The following is a 20,887-nucleotide window of genomic DNA, read 5'->3' as shown; positions in this document are numbered from 1 at the left end:
CATAACTGTGGCTCCTTTGTCAAGTTGGCTTTTCCACATTGACTTTATATCCAGCAGATTTGTCCAACTATCTTATTATTCTGATTATCTCTGGGCTCCTTTGGGTTTTCTACATAGAAAATCACACCATGTGTGAATAATGTCAATTTTTTTTTCTTGATGAGTCTATCTTTTTAAAAAAATGTATTGCAATAATCATCACCATATTAACAGAATTGGTATTAGAATCCATCCTTGTCTTTTCTGATGTTAATGTGAGTTAAATTTCCTTTAATCGTTCCACCATTTAGTTGTATCAGTCCCGATGAGTGAGGTTGGCCTGTACTTTTTCTTGTTTGGTTTCAGTTTTAAGGGTGTGCTGGCTTCATAAAAGAATTTAGAGTTGGGAAGAATGGTTCCTCCTTTTCTGTACTCTGGAACAGTTTGTATGAGACTCAGATCATCTGTGCCTTGCTTCCTATAACATTCCTTCAAAACCACCTGGTATTTTCTTTGAGGGAAGGTTTCTGTTTTTTCTTGTCAACTTTTGATAATCTTTCTAGAATATTATCCGTAAATTTTCAGATTTGTTGGCATAGAGCTATTCATATTTTCTTTTTTTGGAGGAAGGTACAGTGGATTTTAATTTTTTTAATTCTCTTACACTACTTTTTAAAAAAGTTTTCTTTTGGAGAATTTTGTATATATATGAAAACAGACACGAGAGTATAATGAACCCCCATCACTTAGTTCTAGCAGTCATTAATTTACTGCCAGTTATGCTTTATTCACATCCTAGTCACTTCCACTCTTAATACAGTAGTATTTTGAAGCAAAATCCAGACATCCTATGATTTTATCTGTAAAGATTTCACTATGTGTCTCTGAAAAATAAAGGTTCTTTTTAAATTTTAAATCACAATACCATTGTCACATCACAAAAAAATTAAAAATAATTTCTTCATATCATCAAATATCCTGTTAGCATTCAAATTTCCAAATGTCTCAAAATATCCTTTCTTTAAGTCTATGCAATGTGTGGGTCTGTAGTTCCTTTTTTATTTTATTTTACTTTATTTTTCACTGTGTTGGGTCTTCATTGCTGTGTGTGGGCTTTCTCTAGTTGTGGCGAGCAGGGGCTACTCTTCGTTGCGGTGCATGTACTTCTTATTGCGGTAGCTTCTCTTGTTGCGGAGCACGGGCTCTAGGCACGCAGGTTTCAATAGTTGTGGCTTGCAGGTTCAGTAGTTGTGGCTTGCGGGCTCTAGAGCGTAGGCTAAGTAGTTGTGGTGCACGGGCTTAGTTGCTCCGCAGCATGTGGGATCTTCCTGGACCAGGGCTTGAACTCGTGTCCCCTGCATTGGCAGGTGGATGCTTAACCACTGCACCACCAGGGAAGTCCCGAGGCTTATTAATTTTATTTATTTTCTCAAAGAACCAGTTTTTGGTTTTGTTGATTTTCTCTACTGATTTCCTATTTTCAATTTCATTGATTTCTGCTCTATTTTTATTATTATCTTTTCTTCTGCTTACTTTGGATTTAATTTACTCTGCTTTTTCTAGTTTCCTAAGGTGGAGGCTTAGATGATTGATTTTTGATCTTTCTTCTTTTCTAATATATGCATTCAATGCTGTAACTTTCCACTTAAGCACTGCTTTCACTGTCTCACACAAATTTTAATAAGTTGTATTTTAATTTACTTCAAAAGATTTTTTATATTTTTCTTGAGATTTATTCTTCGACCCATGTTTTATTTAGAAATATATTGTTTAATCTCCACGTACTTGAGGATTTTCTAGCTGTCTTTCTGTTATTGATTTCTAGTTGCATTCCATTGCGGTTTGAGAGCAGGCATAGTATAATTCTGTTCTTTTAAATTTGTTAAGGCGTGTTTCGTGTCCCAGAATTTGGTCTGGGTGAATATTCCACGTAAGCTTGGGAAGCAGGTGTGTCCGCTGTGGTTGGATGGAAGTAGTCTATAGGTGTCTGTCGTACCCTGCTGGTTGCCTGCCTGCTGGGCTGTCCATTTCTGGCGGAGGCTGTTGCAGTCTCCCGTGGTCTTGGATTCATGTGTTTCTCTTGCAGCTCTTTGGTCCGGCGTGTGCGTATCAAAGACTGTTGCATCTTCTTGGAGGTTTAACCCCTCTATCGTTATATTACACCCTCTTCATCCCTGAGAAGTTTCCTTGCTCTGAAATCTGCTCTGTGTGAAATGAATGTAGCTACTCCCTCTCCCTCCCTTCCTTCCTTCCTTTAACATGCAGTATTTGTATTTTAGACATGCAGGGAAAGCTATTTGAGAATCTACTAATTTAAAGCAAGCAGCTGTATACAGATAACAAAAGAAACAACATCTTGTTACAGCTCGGCACACAGCATCCAAAGCAAATAGGCATGAGACTGTGGATATTTGTGCAGCATTAAAACCAGGTGAGTAACATGCTGCAGGGCTGGGAGAGGGAAAATGGAAACGTGAAGACCAGTGTTTCCAGCGCTCTCAGTGTGTAATGCTAAATTTCTCATTTGATGACCCATCCGGGTGCTTCAGTTGTGATGTGCGGTGAGAATGGCAAGGAGGGAGACAACCAATCTGCATACCTGCCTAACCTGTTTTCACAGGTCTTCTTTCAGTGGTAAACCAGTTTGAGCATCTCTTGAATTTGTTGTTTAATGATAGCTTTCTTATCTCAGGCTTTAAACTCTCTGGATATAAACAGTGAAGTATTTGGTACTTTCCCCTTTATAATAAAATACGTTCCACGTTTCATTAACTATTTATTTATTTAGACTGCACCGGCTCTTGCGGCGTGTGGGATCTTGGTTGTGGCACACAGACTTTTTAGTTGTGGCATGCATACAGGATCTAGTTCCCCAACCAGGGATCGAGCCTGGGCCGCCTGCATTGGGAGCACAGAGTCTTACCCACTGGACCACCAGGGAGGTCGCCATGTTTCATTAAAAGTATACACAACAGGGGCTTCCCTGGTGGCGCTGTGGTTGAGAGTCCGCCTGCCGATGCAGGGGACACGGATTCGTGCCCCGGTCCAGGAAGATCCCACATGCCGCGGAGCGGCTGGGCCCGTGAGCCATGGCCGCTGAGCCTGCGCGTCCGGAGCCTGTGCTCCGCAACGGGAGAGGCCACAACAGTGAGAGGCCCGCGTACCGCAAAAAAAAAAAAAAAAGTATACACAACAATGATCAAATTCAAGGTTTAAATACTTAGAAATATAAAACCATAGTTAACAAAGCATTAAGTATCTAAACGAAGACTTACTAGATTATAAAACAATAACTAGTAAAATATTGGTATTTAAACAATATTAGAATTTTAACTATATAAATAAACCTCATTAATACTTTGAGAAGGTGGCTTACTATTGAGCAGTAGGTATTAGAGAAAAGCCTTTTCTGACATAGCTTTCTGATAGTTGAAGGGATTGTTCGGTATCGTTGTGTAGCATAAATTGATCCAGTAAACGTGGCATTACAAATTTCTTAAGAGCTGTGAGTGTTTTACCTTGGATATTATATAATAGTACAGACTTTACTTTCTTCTATTATTTCCAAATACACTTTTATGTGATACATTAGAACACATTAGCTCATATAGACTGTCGTATAATCAACTAAATATAGTTTTGTAGGGGTTTTTTCCCCAGCACTTTGAAGACCAAACCACACTATATTATGGGACTGAGGATTCGACCTAACATTTCAGCTATATTTTCTTTGGTAAACATTTTAACGATTGCTAGGTTTTCCTCTTACAGTATCAATCACAGATGGTTTATAAATGATATGTGTGTGTTTAATATGAAATACTACTCAAAACAGTCATAGGTCATATATTTTCAAGAAGAAATTAAACCAGTTGTGAGCAGGAAAAAGCTATATCAAGGTCATATGTAGAACGAAAATAAAACAGAAAAGAGGAATAAGAACAGGGAAAAAAAATACAGTTGTAAAGGTGTTGGTTCTGAAATGTCCTTTTTTTTTTTTAAATTTTATTTATTTGGCTGCATTGGATCTTCGTTGCTGCGCGCGGGCTTTCTCTAGTTGTGGCGAGCAGGGGCTACTCTTCATTGCGGTGCGTGCGCTACTCATTGCGGTGGCTTCTCTTGTTGCAGAGCACGGGCTCTAGGCGCGCAGGCTTCAGTAGTTGTGGCTCGCGGGCTCTAGAGCGCAGGCTCAGTAGTTGTGGCGCACGGGCTTAGCTGTTCCGCAGCACGTGGGATCTTCCCGGAGCAGGGCTCGAACCCGTGTCCCCTGCATTGGCAGGCGGATTCGTAACCAGTGCGCCACCAGGGAAGCCCCTGAAATGTTCTATTATTATTACACAAGATAATCAGTCACCAAGCTGAGGATACTTTCTTTCATCAGCATATCAGCTTTCTTGCTCTGTGGATTCCGCACGCAGGATGAGTGGCCGCGTGGCCGTGGGGACACTGACGCACTCGTGGCGTGGCCCCGGTGCCAGAGCAGCTGCTCACTTGCTTTAGGACACTTTTCTTGAATGTCTCGCCTCCCAAAAGAAACCCGTCCAGAATACAGTAAGCCTCCTCAGAATTCAGGATGACACCAAGCTCAAGGGCACAGCCAAGGTCCTTGTCAGGTTTTCCAGGTGGCAGTGGGTTGTTTCCAGGGCCCCCAGCCCCTGTCCTGACCGTCAGTGGCACAGCAGGCACACAGATGAGCACGTCTTCCGTGAACATTCCTCTCCTCTTACCACTCAGGAAAGCTGCACCTTTTAGGTTTTGGTACTTAAGTGGTTTGAACGGTTCTCTTGTCATCTTTTCCTTCTCTTTGTCTGATAGTGGGATGTACCGTTTCTGCAGTTGAAACTCCCCTGTGACGAAGAAGCAGTGTAAACTGCCTGGCGGCCGCGGGCAACAGCTCGAGAGGGCCCGGCTGGTGGCTGCTCCCACTTGCCTCTGACGAGTGTCTGCATGGTCAGTTTACTCTTAACGCGTCTGTGTCTTTACGTGAAGCGAGTTTCTTAGACACAGCAGACAGTCGGATCTTATTTTTTCATCCAGTCTGACAATGTCTTTCTTGTACTTGGTGTGTTTACACTATTGATGTTCAAAGTAATTATTATTATTATTTTTTAAATTATTTATTTTTATTTTTGGCTGCACATGGGCTTTCTCTGGTTGTGGCGAGCGGGGTCTACTCTTCGCTGCAGTGCATGGGCCTCTCACTGCAGTGGCCTCTCTTTGTGCAGAGCACGGGCTCTACGTGTGCAGGCCCCAGCAGTCGTGGCACACGGGCTCAGTAGTTGTGGCCTGCGGTCTCCAGAGTGCAGGCTCAGCAGCTGTGGTGCGCAGGCTTAGCTGCTCCACAGCATGTGGGATCCTCCCAGACCAGGGCTCAAACCCGTGTCCCCTGCATAGGCAGGCGGACTCCCAGCCACTGCGCCACCAGGGAAGCCCCAAAGTAATTATTGATGTAATTAGATGAATATCTATCATATTTGTCATTGTTTTCTACTTGTTGCCCTTATTCTTTGTTCCAGTTTTTGTCCCCCACTCTTTTTCTGCCTTTTGTGGTTTTAATTGAGGATGTTGTGTGTTTCCATTTTCTCTCCTTTCTTGGCATGTCCATTACATTTCTCTTTTTACCTCTTTAAGTGGTTGCCCTACAGTTTGCCATATACGTTTACAACTAATCCAAGTCCACTTTCAGGTAACACTGTACTGCTTCACGCGCACTGTGAGTGAGTGAGTACCTTGTAAGAGCATCCCTTGTGTCATTGCTGTCATTCATGTCTCTTGTATAAGCACACATAATCGAATACGTTGTTGCTGTTATTACTTGGAGCAGCTGTTATCTGGAAGATCAATTAAGAATAAGAAAAATAAGTTTTTATTCTCCCTTCACCTACTTCTTCCTCAGTGGCCTCTCTTTCTCTGTGTAGATCTGCGTTTCTGACTTATATCATTATCCTTCCCTAAAGAACTTCTTTTAACATTTCTTACAAGGCATGTCTACTAGCAATTCCTTCAATCTTTGCTTGTCTGAGAAAATCTTTATTTCTCCCTTGTGTGTGTGTGTGTGTGTGGTGTGTTTGTGAATAGTTTACTTTATTGAGATATAATTCACAGCCACACACTCACCCATATGAAGTGTAGAATCCAGGGGTTTTTTGTATATTCTTACTTGTACAACTTAATACATTTCTTTTTAAGATCACATGTCTTGCCTTAATTTTTATTTTTCTTTCTTTTTTTAATATCTTTATTGGAGTATAATTGCTTTACAATGTTGTGTTAGTTTCTGCTGTACAACAAAGTGAATCAGCCATATGCATACATATATCCCCATATCCCCTCCCTCTTAAGCCTCCCTCCCACTCTCCCTATCCCACCCTTGTAGGCGGTTACAAAGCACCGAGCTGATCTCCCTGTGCTATGCGGCTGCTTCCCGCTAGCTGTTTTACGTTTGGTAGTGCATGTATGTCCATGCCACTCTCTCACTTCATCCCGGCTTACCCTTCCCCGTCAAGTCCGTTCTCTATGTCTGCGTCTTTATTCCTGCCCTGCCCCTAGGTTCATCAGTACCGTTTGTTTAGATTCCATATATATGTGTTAGCATGCGGTATTTGTTTTTCTCTTTCTGACTTACTTCACTCTGTATGACAGACTCTAGGTCCATCTACCTCTTCGCAGATAACTCAATTTCGTTTCTTTTTAAGACTGAGTAATATTCCATTGTATATATGAGCCACATCTTCTTTACCCATTCATCTGTCGATGAACACTTAGGTTGCTTCCATGTCCTGGCTATTGTAAATAGAGCTGCAATGAACGTTGTGGTACATGACTCTTTGAATTATGGTTTTCTCAGGGTATATGCCCAGTAGTGGGATTGCTGGGTCGTATGGTAGTTCTATTTTTAGTTTTTTAAGGAACCTCCGTACTGTTCTCCATAGTGGCTGTATCAGTTTACATTCCCATCAACAGTGCAGGAGGGTTCCCTGTTCTCCACACCCTCTCCTTCATTTTTGAAGGATAACTTCTCAGGAACAGAATTCTAGGTCAGTAGGTTTTTTCTGTCAACGTTTTAAATGTTCCCCTCCACTCTCTCCTTGCTTGCTTGGTTTCTGGTGAGAAGCTAGATGTAATTCTTATCTTTGTTCCTCTCTAGGTAAGATACTTTTTCCTCTGACTTGTCACAGAATTTTTTGTTTACCTCTGATTTTCTGTAATTTGAGAATGACATGCTTAGGTGTAGTTCTTTGGACACTTATTGTACTTGGTGTTCTCTGAGCTTCCTGAATCTGTGGTTTGCTGTCTGACGTTAATTTAGGGACATTCTTAGTCATTATCGTTACAGATATTTTTCTCCTGTTCCTTTCTCTCTTCTCCTTCCGTGTTCCAGGTGTGTGTGTTACACCTTGCGTAGTTGTCCCACAGTCCTTGGATGCCCTGTTGTTTTCTTTCCCCCGTCTTTGTTGTCTTTGCCTTTCAGTTTGGGATGTTTCTGTCGAGACATTTTCAAGCTAAGAGGTTCTTTCCTCTGCAGTGTGGAATCTAATAATAAGGCCATCAAAGGCATTCTTCATGGGAATTCCCTGGTGGTCCAGTGGTTAGGACCGGCGCTTTCACTGCCAGGGCCTGGGTTCAATCCCTGGTTGGGGAACTAAGGTCCTGCAAGCTGCTCGGCATGGCCAAAAGGTGGGGGGGCGTTCTTCATTTCTGCTCCGTGGTGTTGTGTTTACATCTCTAGCATTTTTTCTTTTTGGTTCTTAGGATTTCCATCTCTGCTGACATTGCCCATCTGCTCTTGTGTGCTGTCTGCTTTATCCGTTAGAGCCCTTAGCAGATTAATCATAGTTGTGTTAAATTCCTGATGGATAGTTCCAGCATCCCTACCATGTCTGGTTCTGATACTTGCTCCCTCTTTTCAAATGTGTGCGTGTTTTTCTTCTGCCTTTGGTTTGCCTTGTCATTTTTTCTGGATAGCCGGACATGATGTCCTGGGTAAAAGGTAAAATAGGCCTCAGTGACGTGGTGGCGAGGTGTGTGGCGGGCGCGTTGGAGTCCTGTGACTAGGCTCTGTGGGTGAGCCTGTGCCCCACCGTGAATTTGGCCAGAGTTTCTGTGTCTCTCTCCTCCTTTACATGGGGCAGGACTGGAAGGTTGAAGTGGGCTGCCGGCGAGTATTTTCCTTCCTCTTGGGCAGTTAGGCTGTGGTTAACTGGTTCCCCCTGAGGACACAGCTTGTCAGGAAGATCAGGGCTCATTTTTCCCCTCGCCCGGGAGCAGGGAGCCAGGGGGGTAGAGGTGAATCTCAGAATTGCAGGGCCTCCCTGGGACTGGTCCCCCGGTGACCCCCAGCCCCGCCCATCCGTCTCCAGCCTCGGGACAGCGGTTTGCCCTGTGGCATCACCTCTCTTCTCTTACAGTCTTTGAGATTTCTGGTCATTCAGCTTTTTAACCCACTTCGGGGTGGAGTGGAGACGTCCAGGTCCTTCCACGGGGAAGCTGCAAGTCCCTCGGAAGGTTTTGCTTCTCAGTTTTGTGCACACTGAGCCCCCAGCGCTCCGCAGTTACAGTGTCGGTTTTCTACCCAGTAACCCTTATCTGATTGTGGGTGCTGTGCCCCTCCGCTAGGCGCTGCCACCCAGAAGCTGAGTAAAATGGGCCCTCCTTGGGCTCAGGGCAGGGTGGGGTGGCATGTTCTGTGCTGTGAGGTGGCTGTGTTACGGGGCTCGGAGGACAGGAGGAGGCCGGGGTCGCTGGGGCGCAGTCAGGAGCACATGTCCGCTGGCGGCCAGCTTTCCAGAGAGAGAAGTGGAGAGTGACTGTCTGCTACTGTTGGTGCTGGGACTGCAGGGTAGCGGGGGTATGTGTGTGCACGCACGCTTGTTTGCTTGCCTTCTACCTTATTTTCTCCCTGGCCAGAGTATGGGCGTTGAGATTGGAATCACAATTTGTTTGTGGCCCCAGCTCTGCCAAATATTAGCCCTGAGTTTTGGGGGGAATTCATTTAACTTCGCTGAGCCTCAGTTTCATCAATTACAGTATGGAAGAGCAGCTTCTGTAGCTCACAAAAATGATGGTGCGAAAAAGTGTTCTGTGAAAACAGTACATTTTTACAAATATCAGCTTTTCAGATGTGTCCCTAAGAGTGTGTGTTTTTCTGCTTCTCGAGTCTGAAGTTTCCTTCGAGTTTTGGTGGTGACTGTCTTTGCCGGGCAGCAGTCAGGCACAGCCGGGTATGAGCCGGGACAGCCCAGCTCCCGCTGCTAGTAGGCCTGCGAGCCCGCAAGGGGCCACCGTGGGGTGGGCTTCTCCTGGGTTTTCTCCTGCGGCATGTGCTAACCTAAATACTTACTGTGAAACATTTAGATTACATGAAAGATTACTGGGGGAAATGTCATCTGTAATAATATTAAATAGTTTGAATAAAATTAATTTTGGGGGCTTCCCTGGTGGCACAGTGGTTGGGAGTCCTCCTGCCGATGCAGGGGACGCGGGTTCGTGACCCGGTCCGGGAGGATCCCAGTTGCCGCAGAGCAGCTGGGCCTGTGAGCCGTGGCTGCTGAGCCTGCGCGTCCGGAGCCTGTGCTCCGCAACGGGAGAGGCCACGGCAGTGAGAGGCCCACGTACCAAAAATAAATAAATAAATTTTTGTCTATTTTTTCCGACTTGAAGCTTCTCATTTCTGTTTTAAGAACTGCAGACCTCAAAAAGTTTATGTTTGTTTTCATCAAGGACGTTTGAAGACTGACTCTTGGGAACTTTTAGGTCAGAACTGGTTAGAACAGAGTGTGGGAGGTGACACATAGTTTGTGATCTAAAATCAGTTAAGTGGGTTTTGCAACTGAAGTAGTTTCAGTGTAGTAAGGGTTTGGTTTAGTGTTTCATGAGATCTGTTTATTTTATGTGTGAGTGTGCGTGTGTACTGCACTGTGTTTAAAATGTATTCTTTGTGGTCTTGGTCATCACATTAGGTGGAAAGTTACTTCTCTGAGTCTCTCTCACAGTATTTTCTTTGGGGTTTTTTGTTGTTTTTGTTTTATTTTTATTTTTTTGGCTGTGCCTCAAGGCTTGTGGGTCTTCGTTCCCCGACCAGGGATCGAACCCGGGCCCTTGGTGGTGAAAGTGTGGAGTCTTGACCACTGGACCACCAGGGAATTCCCTCTCTTTTCTTATTTTAGGTTAATAGCCATCTAAGAGGCATTTGGTCGTTAGTACCCTGTTTGACTGAATGTAGAGAAGCAAGGTATCTGTGTTTGTCTTTTCCGGTGAATACTTGAGAGAGAGATCGTAATGATACGGGTTGGCTGGTACACTCCAGGGGACGTGGGTCTCTGAGCTACCAGGGAGTGGGGTCTTGGGAGTTGGCCCCGGTGTCCTCGGCTGGAACAGTTAAGTTCATTGGCCGCTGTGACCCTGTGTGTGAAACACTGCTTGAAGTGGCAGAATAATTTGTAACTGGTGTGAACCAAAACAAAACTCGAAGCAAATGTGGTTAATACAGACGTGGTGAAGCACTGCCGCACACTTTGAAATGGTTCTTTGAGTGATCTCCAAGCTGTTTTTACTTCGTTCCTACCACTAAAACCAAGGTTACGCTTACATTTTATCTTACGTTTATTCTACAAGAGTCCCTTTACCTCCGTATTTGTTTCTTCTCCACTTCCCTTTTTCTTTGAAGGGTTTCATGAATATATCTTTGTGTATTTGCTTGACGAAAACACCAAGAATAACCTTTTCCATTTGCTTCTTGCTGTAAACTGAGGAAAAAGCACCAGTGTGGAAGTCTGGGGTTGGGGGGAGCCTTGGGCTCGAGCGTTAGGGGAGCACAGTTGACGAAAGCGTGGGCCCTGCAGGTGAACGGCCTGGTTAGATCCAGTCCCAGCTTTGGACTTCAGGCCAATTACTTACCCATCTCAGTTGCTTTAGTTTCCTTATCTGTGAAAGTGAAATGAATTAATTTCAGTAAAATCTTCAAAAGGACACTGGCGTCCAGTTCTCACAGCAGCTGAGGGACCTTGGGCAAGTTACCTGATCTCACTGGGCTTCATGTGTTTAAACAAAACATAGTTTTCTGATTCTTTGTACATATTTATTTACTTATTGGCCACGCCGTGCGGCTTGCAGGATCTAGTTCCCCAGCCAAGGATTGGCAGTGAGAGTGTGGAGTCCCAACCACCGGACCTCCAGGGAGTTCCCCCTTCATGCATATTTAAACTCTAGTTGGTCCCAATCCGTTTTATATTTTTGAGCCCTTGAAGTTACTCCTTTCTGTTTTTTGTATCAGTGGGACTAAAGAGATAGCTGTTTCCAGCAATATACATATTTTGTGCTAAAAATTATTTAAATTGTTGGAATGGATCTAAGGCTAGTTGTAGATGTTAGTCCCCTAATGTGCTAAGTTTTAGGTAAAGTATTACCCAAAACAGTGCTTTATCTTTTATTGAAAGCCTAGTCTTCATTAATGACAGTAATAGTCAAGGGAGAGGCCTCTATTTTTATATTTTTGCTTCAGATGACCAGGAGTGAAAGTCTCAATGGTCATCTATTCTTTCTTTAAAACTTCTTACATAAAAGCACAAAATTTTTGGTGAATCGTCATTAAAATAATCACGTCCAAAATACAGAAATAAGTCGTAAGGTAGAGAGTCCATGACAGCAAGGAAAGAGGCAACTAAGCCTGACTGGCTTTGGGGCCATATCGTCCCCCAGAGTTGTCACTTGACAACCGTGTTGATCCAGTATCTTGGTTGGATGAAGAAGTCTTCCAGATACGGGATGAAGAATGTTCCTGACTCTCAGCCCTGAGCTGTTAAAAATAAAGAGAACAGTAGTTTTATGCTAATTTTTTTTAGTTTGTTAACTTTTCCCTCATTTCTTCACGATGCAACTTGTGAAATTTCCATTTCACTTGTTTTGGCTTCGAGCCCTAAATAAAAAGTAGCAAAGGTCTCCTTTCTGAGGATTAAAATTTTTACCTGTTTTATTATGGTTCCTTTGTTTTGCTTTTTAAATCAGTTCTTGCTGTTGGAGGTTCTGTTTTTAGCCCTTGGTGGGAGTTCCCACTGGTGAGCACGTGGATCTCTCTGACCCTCAGGCCGTCGGCTGCAGATGTGAGTCTAAGGATAGGGGACACAAGGGACCATATTGCTTATCTCCAGACAACTCGAGTGTGACCGGATCACAGAGCAGAACTACTCTGCTTCGTATAAACGGCACCGTAACCACAAAGTAGAGTGGAAATTGGTTTGCTTGCATATGCTCTGCAGACTCCGTAGCATCTGCGGGTGTCGTCCAGACTCTGGGTGACTTCCCGTCTGTCTCCGCCACGAACCTCCTGGTCCCCGTGTGTCCCCTGCCTTAGGGCTGCCGGTGTCGCGGTGAAATGTGTGCCTCCTGTGTCGGTCTTCACGTCTAGATGGTGAATTTGTCAAGAACCAAAATTGAGTCGTGTTCTTCCTTGTGACCGGAGTTGACACAGCCCCCGCAGGGAGCCTGGAGCGCCCGTGGCCGTGTTGCTGCCGTGTGGCTCCCGTCGCCAGGAGGGCGGGAGGCCTGCGTCCCCCGCACCCTCCCCATCGTCGGGGCGGCTTCATCCATGACCGAGTGGCCGATGACCGTTCCCTTGCCGTTGAGTCAGGGCTGTGGCGTTTGCTGCCGGCACCTCCCTGGTCACGGCAGGCTGCTTCCCGTCCCCGGCTGACGTTTCTGGGCCTCTGCTGGGCGGTGGCTCTTCCCCGCCCCTCACACGTCCCTCCGCCAGGCTCCTGCACCTCCCCAGCTGCCAGCAAAGCGCGTCCTTCCCTGTCTGGGCTCCTGACGGCACCAGCCCGGCCGAGCGATAGATCCCTAGGGCACAAGCTGCCTGCCTTTTTCTCCGCTGTGTTGCATTATTTATTGCATTAAATGTGTATAAATTGATTAGAATATAAATCAGCTTTTTGCTTTTTCAGCTTTGAAGAAACTGGTCAGAGGATCGTCTTGTTAAAAATTCTTCCCCTGTGTTGGTCTACAAGCAAACACGTTCAGTCCAAAAACTGTAGGTTTATACAGTGCATTTATCCCTGGAAGTTCATTTTAGGAAAGGGGCTGCCTCCAGATTTACATTTATTTTAGGTCTGTTTCCCCTTCTTTGCACTGACCGCCCCCCTCATCTCCTAGGGCGCTGTCTTTGCCCTGGAGCCAGAGGACGAGGAGCGCCCCGCGGGCGCCGCGGAAGACAGCAACGACATCTACATCCTGCCCAGTGGCGGCTCCACGCTCGCCAGCCCCCCGGAGTCTCCGACGACCGCGACGGCGTCCTGGCAGGCCGAGGGCTTCCCCGTGTCGCTGTCCAGCAGCCAGAGCTGGCGCACCGAGAGCCCACCGGTGTCCCTGGGTCCCGAGTCGTGGCAGCAGGTCACAGTGGACCCCGAAGAAGTCAAGAGCTTGGACAGCAACGGGGCTGGAGAGAAGAGTGAGAACAACTCCTCCAACTCTGACATCGTGCACGTGGAGAAAGAGGAGATTCCCGAGGGCGCGGAGGCGGCGGCTGTGGCGGCCTCTGCCCTGATGGCGGCCGGGGAGCCTGGCCCCGAGGGGTCGGCCGGCCAGCCAGCCAGTCCCACGACATCTCTGTTTGTGGAACTCGCTGAAGAAGAGGCGGGAGCGGCCAGGTCCGGAGCTGCTGAACTGGAGCAGGAGGGGGTCCCGCCGCTAGAGCCCCCGGTGGAGCCCCCAGCAGCCCCGCCGGGCGGAGGGCAGGCGGTCCGCGGGTGGGGGGGGGCTGGGCGCAGGGCCCTCCCCGGGCGGCCCCGAGGAGGCTGGCCCGCCGCCTGAGGGCAAGTCCCTCCTGCTCCTCGGGGGGGGCAGCCGCCGCTGTTGCCATCCTGGCGGTGGCAGTTGGGGTGGCACTGGCTCTGAGAAGGAAGTAGATTTTTCGGAGAGAGAACACAAAAAGGTGTAAGGTTTTAGTTGTGTCGACTGGACTGGAGCGGCCAGAAGCTAGCTGGACATCCCTTGGACACTCCGGGGTCAGGAGGACTTGGGTCCGCAGGGCAGGGGGCCGACCCACGTGTTAGGGCTTGAGCTGGAGGCTGCGCACAGTGGTCTGATTGGAGGTCCCAGGCCTGGGCGCCTGCTAGGTTCAGGGTCTTGTGTGTAAAGTGCCCCCCGCCTGGCGTCCACAGCCCCTGGGTAGCTCCCGGGCCTGGGGCCTGTGCCCTGTAGGGTGCGCAGCCTCCGCCCACCAGCCCTGTAGCGCCTTCCCCAGTGGTGGCAGCCCCACCCCACGTGTCTCCCCGTGTTGCCAAACGTCCCCCGGGGATAACGTCATCCCGTGAGAGCCACAGTCTCAGAGCGAGAGGGTCCCCATGGGGGCGCCTGGGGGGCAGACCCCAGGCAGGAGGGCGTGGCTGTGGGCCCCTCGGCTGCTGGCGCACTCCTGCCTGGAGTCTTAGCTCCTCTGTTCTTCCCGCCCTCAGTCCCGCAGCCCAGGTGCTCTGCTGGGTCTCAGCCGCCTCTCAGGTACTGCCCTGCCCGCCTCGCCCCAGGGTGCCCCGAGGCCCCGTGCAGAGGGCTCGCCCGATGCTTCCCGCAGTTCCCCTTGTAAAGATGCTGCCTTTAGTCTTTAAACGTACGAGATGGAAGAGACCTGGGGCCCCTGTCCGTGACTGCGGGGCAAGTTTGTCTCCGCGTCGGAAGCTGGAGGGTGGCTTAGCTGGCCTATCGAGGTTGCTCGCAGCCCTTTTGTCTGTGGGCACCCTTGAGCCGACGGGGACTCGCCAGCCGGCAGCGTCTCTCTTGCTGGGCCTCGCTGTCCGTGACCTGGACTAGCGGGATTCCCAGGTTCTGGCCTCAGCCTCCTTCCCAGTCAGGCCGCTCCTCGGCGGTCTCTTGCCAGGTGATAAGGGTTTCCACATGTGGGCTTACAGACTGGGGAATCATAACTCTCATTCAGTACACAAAGTCTCCTAAATATCATTGAAGTAAAAAGCAGGAAAGAGAGGCTGCCCTTGAGGGTCTAGCTTGGCTTTCAGAGTTCCATAACGGAGGCTCACACTGAGCTCGTCACGGCCCAAATGCCAGAGTGACAAACCGTAATGATCACGGTCAGCACGTGCCCGTGGAGACTCAGCGTAGCCTCATCCGCTGACAGCATCCCTCACGGGTGGACCGCGTCTCATCATGCCTGAGGTCAGTGTCATGGATGGGGACACACGTGCTTGAGACAGGTCATCTCAGATTTATCCTAGTAAATGTAACAGGTTACTTTTTAAATCCTGAAATTTGTAATAAAATTACTTTACCTATCCTGATCACCAAAACTTGATGTTCTAAATGTGCTTTAATTTTTTAAATTTATTTTTTTAAATTAAATATTCTTCCTAAAGCGATACTGTTTAGAAGTTGGTCAGAAAGGTCTGGAGAGTGTGTGTGTGTGTGTGCGCGCGTGTGTGCGCGTGTGCGTGTGTGCAGCTTTACCAGGCAGTGTATCGTGCGTTCTGAGTTTTTGGGTCTCGTTGGGGAGGGATGTTGGTCAGGGTCTTGGTGTCCTTCACTGAGGAGCCAGAGGTGAGGGAAGTGGGGTTTTCCTCGTGTGTTCCGACTGCAGCACTGGTGCTTCGTAGGGGAAGAGCGAACTGCTGAGTTGTCTTCATTCTCTTCCCTTTTATGATAGAATATTCTCTTTCCAGTGCTTACATGTAAACTCTGGATCCTCAAGCCCATTGGCTGAACGCACTGAAGCAGTAACAGGAGCCGGTTCGTTTCTGAGCTGCTGGCGGGAGGGCGGCTGGCGGGAGGTCTGCGCTGCGGAGGCTGAGGTCTGCGTCCTCCACGGCGGAGGGGTAAGGCGGGGCCACGCTTTACTCAGCAGTGACCCAGACAGCGTGGCCTTCAAGCACGGGGTTCCCGAGTGATAGGAGGACCTCAGCGTCCCCTCTGGTTGTGGACAGGAGGAGGGAGCGCCTAGTAAGGACTGTGGTGGTAGTGGCTCCCATGTTTTGCTGTGACGTTAAAAACTGCTTCTCAGGTGCCCACCCCCTTTTTGGTGGGACTGGAACATCTGAGTCTAAGGTAGAGGGAGGATGATGGTGGGACGCAGGTGTGGAACTCAGACTCGTCACCCTCGTTTGAACTGCTGTGTTGGTACGTCCTGCAGAACTCTTAACTGCTGTATTGAATGTAATGATTTCTGATCACTTGGCAAAAGCCACTGAAGGTTTCTTGAGAAAAATACCAGGATTAAAGAATGCTAGTTTATGTTCTCTGGAGTAAAGTGGTGACAACTCCGGGGCCTCAGAAACCAGTCAGTCCCAGCGTGCCTTACGGCCATCAGCACCGCCCCCAGAGAGCCTTCTAGATGAAAAGCCATCTGCTGACCATCTGGTTCCCAGAGGCTGATCCTCCGCTCGCCTGTTCTCTCTCCCTGGGTGTGAACCGCCCCTGTTCATTTCCCATAGAAATTCATTTCCTCAGGCTCTTGCTGATTCCTGCTAATATAAAAGCTGTGCCTGTTCCTTGCCTTTTCCCTGAAGGCTTTGGCATGGGGACAAATGTCATACCCGTAGAATTTTTAAATTATTTTAAGAGATGTTTTATAGAAATGAAAGGTATTGTAGGTAAGATTTTTTCCCCTCTTCTCTTAATTTCTTATGTCTGTTTACACAAACTTTACTTACCAAGAATTTGACGTGGTCATTTCATCAAGAGGGGCTGTCTGGTCTCTTTGTAGAAACAGCTTCTAGCCTCTGGACCAGTTCCACGCAGGCAGTATCTCGCGTCAAGTCTCAGCAACACACCTGACGCCAGGAGAACGTGTCCTCTTCCCCAGAGGACCAGGATCTGTCCTTGGTGGAGCCCCCCTGTTCTCCACTCCCCGCAGGGGTCGGCTGTGAGCTGGGCTTGAGTCCAGGGAGCGTCTCTTTTCCTTTCCCTAAACAAGGGTGGTCATTATCGTCTCAGCAGAGGGGCTGAGCAGTCAACAACACGCCAGGGGCTGTTGGAGGGCCTCCCTCGTCACGCTTCCCCTTCGCACCCCCTTGGGGTCACTACTGTCCCGAAGGCGTCTGGCATCTGTGCGGCAGGCAACAGTCAGAGCTTCTGACTCAGGTCTAGGGCTTCCCCGGCGTCTCCCATCCTTGTAACCTGCAGAGGTACCAGCAGGTACCCTGTCCCGCGTGGAGCGGCCCGTGCCCCGGGGAGGCTGCGGTTGGGCAGGGGCTGAGCCAGCTCCGTGGGACTGCACGCAGGAGCCAAGGTTTCATCAGTCTGTCCCAGGTGCTCACCGCACCAGGCCTCTCCCAACATGGACCTGGCGCCTGGCGATTCCAGAGCCGCCCCGCTGGACTAGGGTCTCCTTGGCTTCCTTGGGTGGTGTGGGGGACAGGTGCCTGTCTGTGCCGCCCGGGGTGCAGGGGGCACCCACTCGGACACAGGCACGTCTTGGGAGCTGACGCTGGGAGCGCGACCTAATCGGGAAGTCGTTGCTGAAGTGTTGATCCGCATCTCCCCTTTCTTCGCACAAGACGATTATTCCACCGTCCCGTCTACACCGCAAGCGCTGCTGTAGCCCAGGGGGCTGTTCCCCAGGCGTCCGCAGGGCCGCCAATCCCGCCGCCCCTCACGGCCACACCGCACCCTCCCGCGAGCTATTTAGAGCAAGTGTTGGCCTCCTTCCCCAGGGAGAGCCAGGAGGTGGGCCCCTCCCTGCTACGTCTGGACGGCGATTTCTGGTGAGAGAACTGTACTAAGCAGCTGGGTTCTTGGTCAGCACCGAAGGAAGTGACGACTTACCGTTTTCCTAGACCTGCTGTGTTTTCCTTGCTGTCACATTTGTTCATTTCCTCCTTCAGGTTAAAAGTGCCTCTTTCTACCTGACTTGTTCCTTGGCTGCGGTCTGCGTATTACGGATTCTGATGCTATCATCCCTCCTAAGGCCTGTGGTGAATCGGTCACCGTGGTAACACCCTCTTCCTGTGTGAGGTCCCTCTGCTCGCCCGCACAGCTGGCTTGTGGGTTATTCCGGCTCCGCTTGCCTTCATCACTGGCCTTCTGTGCTCGCTGGGGGAATGCAGCAAAGCGCAGCTCTGTGAATGGCGCTCTGTTGCAGGCGGCGCGGGGAGCAGACACCAGAGGATGTAATGAAATGAGCCTTGAAGACACTGATGTTCACACAGCAACCCCCTGCCTCGACCCGGGAGGGCTGCCTCCAGACCATCAGCCTTGTCATCTTACGTACGTACCTATGTGGTTTGATTGCAGGTTCTGAAAACACGCTAGCAACACCCAAAGGCCCACTCGCACAGCTAGTGAACTTGCTGGAGAATAACAGTGGCTCCGGGGCTGCAGCCCAGCAGTCAGTGCCGGCTCCTGAGGAGCCGGTCTGAGTACACCGGATGGGTCTCTGGACTTTCAGTGATGCCGAGCACCTTTTGTTCTCTTAACCATCACTTAATTCAAATACTTAAAAAGCAGGATGAAACGTTCTCTTAATTAAAAACATCTCAATTCTGTCCACGAGGGTTGTGATGTAAAATGCACCAATTTCCAGGATGTACCCGAGTCCTGGTGGCCAGGATGTGCTCAAGGCTGGAATCTCTGTATGACGCTGGCTTGGGGAGAAGAGCGGTCATCTTGCTTTATGATCAAGAAAGTATATCTGACTTGGTCTGGAAAAATTGACACCAAAACATGTATAAACTGCATTAAAACGGTGGCTTACTGTATTAATGTACGCAAAACAGTGGCAGGTGAAGATGCTGTGGCACATTATTTATTTACCTACTTACTGCACCACACGGCACGCGGGATCTTAGTTCCCCAGCCAAGGATCAGACCCGTGGCCCTGCAGTGGGAGCGTGGACTCTTAACCACTGGACCGCCAGGGAGGTCCCTGAAAACTTTAAAGTATTGTAAGAGATAGTCTGGGATGATTTGGTGCTTTAGAGCTCCTTTCTCTTCCATTAGTTTATAGAGTTGACTACTTGAGTTTAAATTGCTCCTGGGCCTGGAAGAAACTGTCTCCCTGCTGAGACACATTGTACTGACTGATCCCTGTGTCTGTGTTCATGTGTGATTCACCCTGTTTCCATGGTGACATGAGCCCTTTAAACCTAGAAGATTGTTTCCAGAGGCGCAGCCACACCTACTTGCTTTTAGGACTTGCAGCGTTCTGCAGGTGTCAGCCTGAGACCCAGCCCTGGGGTGCTGTGTTCGACGCTGAACCATGGAGTCATTTTTCTTTTCTGGTAAGTTTAAACTCAGGGAACAGGGAAGTGGTTTTGGTAACAACGTATTTATCAGGACTTAATTACTCGTGTTCGAATTGTCCTTCCCCAGAGCATCATGGTCACAGTAACGAGGGCGTTTCTGTTACTGGTGATGTGAGACCTGGACCCTACCCACCATTGAACTTGGACGCAGACCAATCCTAGTAAACACTTAGCGCTCGGAACAGACCGGGCTGTATTGCTTCTAATAGTAAGTACTCTGGTTTACTCTGGTGCTAAGTGATTGCGTTTTGTTATTGTATTCTTTTTTTTTCAAATTTTATTGGACTATAGTGTTTTGTTTTGTTTAAATTTATTTTTGGCTGCATCGGGTCTTAGTTGCCCCGCGACATGTGGGATCTTAGTTCCCCGACCAGGGATCGAACCTGCATCCCCTGCACTGGAAGGCAGATTCTTAACCACTGGACCACCAGGGAAGTCCCTGTTATTACTTGTATACTGACTGTGTGTCTAGAAAAGGGAGCCACCACAAATGCTGTCTAACTGCTCTTTCACCTTTATGCCTAGAGACCTGTTCTCTGCATAAGCAGCTTCACAGGTGCAGATGAGCTGGGGGCACGGCTGAAGATGAAAGCGTAAGACTCTTCACAGACATGCCCCACAGGACAGATGCAGTAGCTTCTCCAGTAGCTTAAAATTTTTATCAAAACCTTGACTTCTTGGAAAGAGAAAAGGGTGCGTTTAGTTACATGATTTTGGAAACTGGTTGACATAGGCCTTGAAATTACCTCCACGTCTTTTAAATGCCTGTGGTTCCTGACTCAAGTAGAAGGAATTCACGGTGAAAAAGTCAAACACACAAAAGTCCGATTTTCCTGTTAAACCTTCCAGTCCAGAACCTCTTGTGCTGCTTGGTTTTTAAACAGGAAGACCGAGTGCGCCTGAGCCAGCGGGGCCGGGGTCACCCTGAGCCGGGACAGAGCCACGATGCTGCTGGCCAGAGACCGGTCACCCACAGTGGGCCAGCGGGGCGCTATGGGAGCCGTGGGGCTGCTATGGGCCACTGACTGATTCTGGACCGGGTGCCCTACATCGACGGCAAGTTCAAGGAAGACAATTAATTAAACCCATCCCCTTGGACCCCTCCGGTATCTGGTGGTGCTGCCTTCTTCCATCTGCATCTGGAATGGCCCAGGCTCTTGGGATGAACCTCGAGGAAATATACAGTGAGAGATTTCCTGTGCTGGTGGAATTAGCTTTGGTATGTGAACACACACAGCATTAAACCTCTCTATGAAACCTAAAAAAAAAAAAAAAAAAGACTGCACTTCCTTACTATGAAGGTGTCCCTGTTTTGAGGGGAATTTATCACTTGTAAGAGGTCCATGCATTCCCTCTCCAATCCCTGGTCCCCTCACACTCGGCACTGCCTGTGGTAACACCACCACCACCACCACCACCACCAAGGGTGCGCTTTTTTTTTTTTTTTTTTTTTTTGCTGCACTGCACGGTATGTAGGATCTTGGTTTTCTGACCAGGGATCAAACCTGCACCCCTGCAGTGGAAGCACGGAGTCTTAACCACTGGACTGCCAGGAAAGTCCCAAGTGGGTTTTTTTAAAAAACAAAAAAACATTGTGTGTTCTTTTTCTTCTGCCTTTTATTTGTCAACCTGCTTTCATTTTGTTGTTCTTTTTTTCTTCTTTGGCTGCA

The 20,887-nt window shown here is 48.4% G+C and overlaps 1 protein-coding gene across 3 annotated transcripts in view; it reads left to right on the top strand.

Annotated features, from left to right (window-relative positions):
- The window catches only part of BCL2L13 (BCL2 like 13), a 64,247-nt gene extending 50,147 nt beyond the window's left edge, over positions 1 to 14,100 (top strand). Inside the window, exons 7-8 of one of the 3 annotated variants that reach the window (XR_003430048.1) lie at positions 12,918 to 13,003; positions 13,126 to 13,242. Coding sequence is in view for 1 of the 3 variants with exons in the window: in XM_027093385.1 (XP_026949186.1) it covers positions 13,126 to 13,782 (657 nt within the window). In the remaining 2 variants the exon portion in view is untranslated. Of the gene's footprint in view, positions 1 to 4,794; positions 4,930 to 12,917; positions 13,004 to 13,125 lie in introns of all 3 variants that reach the window. The other 2 variants (XR_003430047.1, XM_027093385.1) reach the window with 2 other exon arrangements.
- The last annotated feature ends 6,787 nt before the right edge of the window (positions 14,101 to 20,887 follow it).

This window comes from Aethalodelphis obliquidens, unplaced genomic scaffold (genome assembly GCF_003676395.1).
Source record: "Aethalodelphis obliquidens isolate GAN/ISIS:26980383/991018 unplaced genomic scaffold, ASM367639v1 scaffold83, whole genome shotgun sequence".
Classification (NCBI taxonomy): domain Eukaryota; kingdom Metazoa; phylum Chordata; class Mammalia; order Artiodactyla; family Delphinidae; genus Aethalodelphis; species Aethalodelphis obliquidens.
Note: the sequence above shows the minus strand (reverse complement) of the source record. Positions and strands in the feature narration are given on the sequence as shown.